We start from the raw sequence: 8,249 nt of genomic DNA on the forward strand, positions 1-8,249 counted from the left end.
GAAGACTTGCTCATTTTGTTTCTTTGCTTTTTTGACACTTTGTACTGTTGGATCCTTAAGTAGGTCATCTAGACCGGATCCGGAGTCCTGGGATGTCCTCTCTTTTGATTGCTGCTCTGCAAAATCCAATCCTGACCCTTCTTCAGCATCCTGTGTCTTTTCTCCCCTTCCCCCAAGTTGCTTAAGTTGGGAATTCACATCTTCGGGTTCAATCTCAGCTGGGGAATGCTTTTTTTTTATTTACCTGCCCATTGTCCCTTTTTACTGAACTCTCTCCATCTGAAGTCCTGCTATAAAGTGTGCTCAAGTCTATGAGTTCACTTGTCTTTATGTTCTGAGCTTTATACATCTCTCCGGTTCCATCTCCATCTTCAGAACTATTGTTTGTGTTCTTGGATCTTCTCTTTTTTGTCCTTTTTCTCTGAGAGCCTACTCTCCTTGTCTTCCTGCCTTTTGAGGGTATAGCCTCTGCAAATTCCAGGTCTGAGTCTGGATCCTGTTTTTGTATCTCTCTGACATCATTTTTTCTCGATAGGCATCTTCAGTTTTCCTCTCTAGTTGAGTTTTCATTCTTTCGTTTGCTGTCTTACGGGCACTCTGTTTTGCTGAACACTCTACCTTAGACTCACAACAAGTGCGGCTTACGTGTGTTCCATTATCAGTATTTGTTTGCTGCCATGTGCCAAATTCTTTAGGTATTTTGGACTCAGTCTCTCTATTTGTAACTGAATTCCTTTTGCTCCCTGCTCTCAGAGAGCCTCTTACTGTCTTCTTTATGGCTCTCAAAGTCTTAGTCTCTGAAGCCTCCTGGCCTACGTTCTGGTCATGCAGTCAACAAAAGGGGCTGCAGATCAGACAGACAAAACAGGATTAGGCTAAATAGTGACAGAGAGGAAAAGCAAAATGTCAGAATGTTTCTTTGTTCTGATTTCAAATATCTCAGGTGCATCTAAACCAGGCCGCTATCTCATTAATTTAAGAGATATCTTCCATTGCTAGCAGACAGTAGCACTTGGAAATTTTGTTGGAGTGCCTGATTAAGACAATACTGTTCTGGCATGTTCCAGAGTAGGGAGGTCTTAGATTTAAAAAAAAAAAAGAAAGAAAGAAAGAAAGAAAGAAAGAAAGAAAGAAAGAAAGAAAGTCAAATGGCAAGGGTTTGCATTTTATTATTCAAAGAAAAATAATATTACCTCACAGGTATCAACTCTGTTTTGAATAAAGTACAGTCAGGCCAGTGTATACAGTACACCACTCAGTCCAAGACAATGCATTTCTCCGACAGATAGGAAGCCCGGCAGTATGGCCACGGCTGGCTATGTAAAGCATGCAGACAGGCCTACAGCGACGGAGTAACCATTTGACGGATCATTCGATTGGTTAAAACATATGGCCGAAGCAACTTTCAGTGCGTATGACTGTTGGTGCTGGGTGCTCTAGTTTCATTATCTCAGAAACAATGACTTCCCTTGGCTTTTCATATAGAACAGCGCATATAGTTTACAGAGAATGGTGTTGTCTTTCAGACCACTAGCGGAGATGGTTTGTCCCTTGTCTGATTGTTTTTTGTCTGAAACATTTATTCGGAAATTCACTGATAAAACAGGCGTCGCTCTTGAAGCCGCAGAAAACGAATGTAGTTCTGAGTGTTTCGACCTTAACGGAGAATGAGCGTTTGCGTATGTTTATGAGCGTATAATGAATTCTTTGTCGATATTACTTAAGGTAATGTGTACTACTGTATCTATGAAAATCGTCAAGTCTGTGCAAAGACCCGCGGGGGTTTAAAAGTACTTGTGTACTGCGAAAGACTGCGCCAAACTTCACATTATCCAGCAACGCACCAAAGAATCATTCCGTACCATGTTTTTAACCACGCGATAATCTCGCACTAACTAGTGTTCACTGGGTCCAGTGGAGTTGAGGTCCCGCAGCTATGCGCTATACATCCACTTTGCAGGATATCAAACAGATATGATATTACATTTCTTCTCTTTTTTTGCGCAGATGCTTGGAAAACCTGTTGCTTGTCTCTAGTTTGTTCAACGGGCATTTCCACATGCTGCTTCACAGCAAAGATGCCCTTTCATTAACTAATTAATACATAAACAATATGGATAAATCCCTGCCCTACCAACTCTGCGCCATTTCTCGAAAGAAATCATGACAGATAGTGACTTTACAGTTACAGAAAGTCGTGGCTTTTCCAGAACAATGCGATTCAAGTTTTCAGTCTGCAGTTTGTGTGTATTTCCTGTGATTTTCTCCCGTTTTGTCTTGCAGTGTTTTCTACACGCGTCCTCTCGCGCGTTCTCTTGTTTGCGAGGCTTATTTTCTTTTATTAGTCTTCTTCCGTACACATACATATCAAGACTCATCAAAACAGTGACTGATTTAAGTATTTCGAATGCAACTCGCGTTCTTCCACGCTTTTTATGTAAATATGATATACGCCATATGATTCCGTACAAGACTCCTAAAAGTAGATAAAAACAAATCACATCGTTCACCTCACTGTTACGTTGTTTAACTGCGAAAAATCGACGCTCGATTTGCGGAACTGCGTGTCGTTGAATAACCACTGATCTGCTAAGTTTGCAGCTCTAATGATATTACAAATACGTGTCCGTATTTAATGCATGCACCCGTGTGAGCTTCACAAGATCAGATCACGTAAGTGGGGAAATTCGGGGCATGGCGACTTCCTCCATGCAATCTAAGAAACAATTGCCCAGTTACCTGCCCCAAGAGGAAACGTCGCATTATACGCCAAACTTTATCGGACTGAGCCAAAACAAGGAGATTTAATCTTCTCTTTTAAATGCTACTTACGAAAATTGTGCATCATTTTCCTGACAACCAAGCAATCGCTTTCAGCACCGTTATCCCCCACCACTAGACAATCATCTCTACATGCAGCATTCTTCTGCGCTCGATCGTTGTCTGGATTGTTACATAGTTAACTAATATACGACCTCTAGTGGTACGGATGCGAAACCATGATGCTGAACCCCTCTTTGGGTTTGTTGATTTGACTTTTTGTGCGTGTGTGTTTGCGTGTGCGTGCGTGCGTTTGTTTTCTGAGAGTAGTCCGGCCAGTTGTAGGTTGTAAGAATTACTCGTGTAGTTGACGTAGCATGGTTACCATGGATGTGAACAAAATCCGTTTAGTAGTGCATGTGAATCATGTCAAAATATGTGCATACACTATCACCCACATTTCAGCCAAATAGGCATTGAGATCATTATTGATGTCATCCATGTCGGTGTGTTTATTTTTCCTTTTTTCGTATTTTGCTACTCAAATGGAGAATTGCGCCTTTAAACATTTAAAATTTTACCTACAACAGTATGAAAACTCAGCACAAATAAAGAGAATAAAGTGGACCCTGGAGGGTAAACACATTCACTGATTTATTTACCTTCAGGTATAACAATTTTAGGAAAGCAGCTCTACTCCCTTCTAGGGGACCATAGAAAGACTCCCATTCCTTTGCACAAAGTCAGCACCCCCCTCTCCCTCATTCTGTCTCTCTTTCTTTCTAAGGTGCTTCTGATTTTAGATACGCAGGTACAGGGTAGGGGTGGCACGGTGGCGCAGTGGGTAGCGCTGTCACATCACAGCAAGAAGGTCTCGTTTTCGATTCGCGGCCAGGGTCCTTTTTGTGTGGAGTTTGCATGTTCTCCCCGTGTCTGCGTGGGTTTCCTCCGGGAGCTCCGGTTTCCTCCCACAGTCCAAAGACATGCAGGTTGGGTGAATTGGAGACACTAAATTGCCCCTAGGTGTGAGTGTGTGTGTCTGTGATGGACTGGCGACCTGTCCGGGGTGTTTCCCCGCCTTTCGCCCTATGAGCGCTGGGATAGGCTCCAGCACCCACCGCGATCCTAACCAGGATAAGCAGCTTAGATAATGAGTGAGTGAGGTACAGGGTACATTTATACACTTTCCTCCAAGTCTCCAACCTCCTTTCTCTTTCCTCACTTTTACTTTTCTGTTTAAAAGTGGCGATATAGCCTTCTCCTTTGTCTCATCCTTTCTGTTTTCTTTTTTTTTTGTCTTCTTTGTATGGCTGTCTGTCTGTTCCCTGCATTTTTACTGTCAATGTGTCCATCATAATCTCAGCAACCACACACTCTTCTCTCTCTCTCTCCCTCTCTCCCCCTCTCTCTCCCTCTGTCTCTCTCTCTCTTTCTTTCTCTGAGCTGTGTCTGCTGTCCACTATCACACCGCCATCTGCGTCATCGAGGCTTGTAATATGCTGGTGACTGTCACTGCTTAAAAATAAAGAAAAATGAATAAATCTGCAAAAATAGAGAGAGGAAGGAGGTGGTGAGGGAGGAATGAAAGTAAAAATAAATTTGTCAGAGTGATATTAAGGTGACGTGTCTCCACTTCTTTTTTTTCACTATTAGAGAGGGAAATCAGAAAAGAAAACAGACAAGAAGTTGCTGTGTGGGGGTGGAGATGACGCTCATTCTCGTTCAGATAAATTTTTGAATTGTGTTTGTGTTTGAAACAAGTGTCTGTTTTGGTGTGTGGAAAATGAACTGATTTCGGTAAGTGTTTTGGTGTATTTGTTTACTGACTGTTCAGACTGATTTCCTTGAGTGCACCCCCCCCCCCCCCCACACACACACACCCACACACCTTTCCAGTTTATTTTACAGTACAAAGCACATCCCCATCTATTGCTGTTTTTCATCTTACCACTATAATCATCATCATCATCATCATCACTCTCTCTCTCTTTCTCTCTCTCTCCTCTTTACAGCTGTTCTCAGGGTCAGTGTTTTGATCAGAGAAGTAGAGTGAATGAGTTTTTTTCTCACTTTAGCCCACATTCTATCTCACACAACAACAGGGGGAAGCTGATGAGGGAGGGAGAGAACAGGAGGAGATTTAGAAAAAGCAAGAAGATGAATAAGTGGTTGGAAAGTTGGGGAGTGGGTGATGGAGAGAGTGAGTGTCTAAACCTTTAGGGGGGCCTTCTAAAGCACTCTGAAGGGTGACGGACTGAGGGGTGACGGATCTGGTAAAACAAGAGATGCTCTGTGTGTGTGTGTGTGTGTGTGTGTGTTTTGTGGCACATTTAGAGGTCATGTTCAACACATGAGGATAAGAAGGGGGCAGCACTATGACATGCTGCAACTACTGACTCATACATGCACATGCACCCACACACACATACACACACATGCACACACACGCGTACACACACTCACACACACACACACACGCACACACACACGCACACACACACACACACACACACACACACCGCACTCAATTAACAGTGAGACAGGATGTTCTTGGGAGGCTGTGTTCAGTTTGGCAATCCAACAAAGAGCATGCACACACATATGCACAAACGCACGCGCACGCACACACACACACACACACACACACACACATACGCACACACAAACGCTGCCCAGTAAGCCTTCTGTTGCTCTTTAAGGAGTGTGTCACTGCCCCAAGTGTTGAGGGGGAGTGTGGTCAGCTGTCTTGTCACACTGCCTCTCTCTTGTGTGTGCCTGTCTGTGCGCGCGCGTGCGTGTGTGTGTGTGTGTGTGTCTGTGTGTGTGTGTGTGTGTGTGCGTGTGTCTGTATCTGTGTGTCTATGTCTGTGTGTCTGTGTCTGTGCGTGTGACAGAGAGACAAACAATTCTGAGAGCTGGGATGACACTTGGGGCACAGGTGTGTGTGTGAGAAAGTTGTTTCAACAGATTGGGTGCATCATACAGTAGAATTTGGAACACTTTGTGACCTCAGTCATGGTCAGGGTACAGAACTCTGACTCAATGCAACCCCCTACACACATACACACACACACACACAAATACACACACACACACACACAAACACACACACACACACACACACACACACACACACACACACATTTTTCCAGAGCTGTAAATTTAAAGATTTCACCATTTTTAAATATTGCATTCAAAGCACAAAAGGAATGAATATGACAAGGATCTATCCTTTGCTCTCATCTTAAGTAATTGTATGTATATTCACATTAAATAGATGTTAATGAATGTTGAATTGTAAGCAACAGTTTTCCAATTATATGAAATATAGAGCACTATATGTTTGAACAGAATCTTTCTACATTGTTCTGGAAAGGCTAGATTTTTCCGCTATCTTGTCGTCTCTTCCGGTATACCTAGCCTGAAAATCTTTGTTTCATCTCTGGAACTCCTTTATTGGTAATTAACTATAGCTGGACTTCAGTTGTACTTGAGAGAGCACGAAAGTTATTTGCCTTTTCTCCAAATCTAAAGGCGCTGGAAATTTCCACCTCCATTCATTTCTCTCTCTCTCTCTCTCTCTCTCTCTCTCTCTCTCTCTCTCTCTCTCTCTCTCTCTCTCTCTCTCTCGCTGTGTGTGTGTGTGTGTGTGTGTGTGAGAGAGAGAGAGAGATAGAGAGAGAGAGAGAGTTGCTGTTGCTTCCTCCCTTGTGAAATGGACCGTCCTCCACCAACCCGCCTTCGCGCATATGACGTTTTAGAGAATCCGCCGCTGCCCACCTCCGTGGGTCCCGCTGGCTGAGTATAAACGGACCCAAGGGTCCGTGCTAGCATTCAGTCGCACCGACTCCCCGCGCTTGTGCACCAGAGCTGACCGTCAGCGGAGATAGCAGGCACGTCCTCGCGCTTAGGCTAACTCGCTTTCGGTTTTGATCCGGGATGGAAACTCGCTCGGCTGCTCGGGGCGCTCGTGCCACCAACGCACTCAACTTTAAGAGTGAGTCTCGCTTTTCTTTACTCTCTATGTGTGTATACGTATATATGAATTTAAAGTTGCGCGAAGTAAAACTGTGAATAATTTCATTTTAACGATTGTTTGTTAAAATAAAAAATGTGGGACACTGGGTCGAGTGTAGTGATGCCCAACGTCTGAGTTACTGTTTCCCAGTGCAATGCATGCCTCGGTTTTTTCGTCAAACGTTTCGCATACATTCTCTGTGTGAGAGTAAATAAGCTTTACAGTAATGTTTACCTGCCGTTTATTTTCTTTGGAATTCATTTAACTGTAATGGTGCACACTGAATTAACCGGACACAATTTAACAAGTGGGGACACATTTTGAGCAGTTATTCATCATTCTCTTTGACAACATAAAAAGAGAGGATTAACAAATATCATGTCCCTAATTGTTGTACCAGTTTCAATCAGACCAACATTTTTGCCAATGACTGTCCATCACTGGAATGATCTGTTCTGTTGTGTTGTGAGCTGGCTTGCGCTGCCGACGAAGCGTGAACTGACCGGGTCACGGGTCAGGTAGTTGGAAAATCTTGCGCAAAAGAGAATGAATGCAAGCCGCATTACTAATTTAGTTTCTTGTGTGACTCTGAGCGGCACGTTATTGTCTTCCGTTATCGGACCCCGCAAAACCTGCTGTTAAAAATGTATGCATTGCTGTAACCGAATCGGCTTGTATTTCACGCAACTGACGTTAATCCGACCTCTTGGTTTCACGCGCTCTTAGGCACTGTTCTATTCGCGCCCCAATTGAAAATGGGAGGACCTCTGATTGGCACGAGTCTTTTAACACCACAACGTGCGCTCGTTTAGCGCATTAGATCAAGACCAAGATCCGCTTTCCTTCGCTCAGTTCAGTTGTGAGATTGCACAGTTACAGAGATCAAGATTAAATGTGTTTGATTTGGGGCCATTATTTACTCAAATATGTGCAGTTTGTGAAAAATTGCACCTGTGTGTCACCGCCAGTTATCGAGAAATTTCAGCACCGCGAGGAAGAACAGCTCCAAGTGACGAATTTAAACACATGAGCATATGTGAGCGAAGTCCAAAAGCTCATGTTAATGGTCTCTCTCTCTCTCTCTCTCTCTCTCTCTCTGTAGGTGGTTTGTCTCTGTGGTTGGTGATTTGGCTGTTGGCATGCCGCTGTGTGCCAGGGCAGGCCTGTCCCAGGCTGTGTGTGTGTTACCCTACACCGATGACTGTCAGCTGCCAGTCTCAGAACTACACAACTGTCCCTGCTGGTGTTCCCTACGACTCACAGCGTGTTTTCCTGCAGAACAACCGCATCACTGAACTAAGAGCAGATTCCTTTGGTTTTGAGACACAGGTATAAATAAATGTGTTTAGTGTAAAATATTTACATTTAGATCCCTGTATCTTGTTTCAAATCAATAAAAAATCTCTGTTTTTTTCCCATTTCCCTTTCTTTTTCCACCCTCTCTTTCATTTCATCTTAAACCTACAACCTT

At 43.5% G+C, this 8,249-nt stretch overlaps 1 protein-coding gene across 1 annotated transcript in view; it reads left to right on the forward strand.

The window, feature by feature from the left end:
• Positions 1-6,699: 6,699 nt before the first annotated feature.
• Positions 6,700-8,249, forward strand: part of rtn4rl2b (reticulon 4 receptor-like 2b) — a 2,740-nt gene continuing 1,190 nt past the window's right edge. The window contains exons 1-2 of the mRNA XM_030786002.1: positions 6,700-6,757; positions 7,881-8,107. Of these exons, the coding sequence (XP_030641862.1) occupies positions 6,700-6,757; positions 7,881-8,107 (285 nt within the window). The remainder of the gene's footprint in view (positions 6,758-7,880; positions 8,108-8,249) is intronic.

Source organism: Chanos chanos, chromosome 1 (genome assembly GCF_902362185.1).
Source record: "Chanos chanos chromosome 1, fChaCha1.1, whole genome shotgun sequence".
NCBI lineage: Eukaryota > Metazoa > Chordata > Actinopteri > Gonorynchiformes > Chanidae > Chanos > Chanos chanos.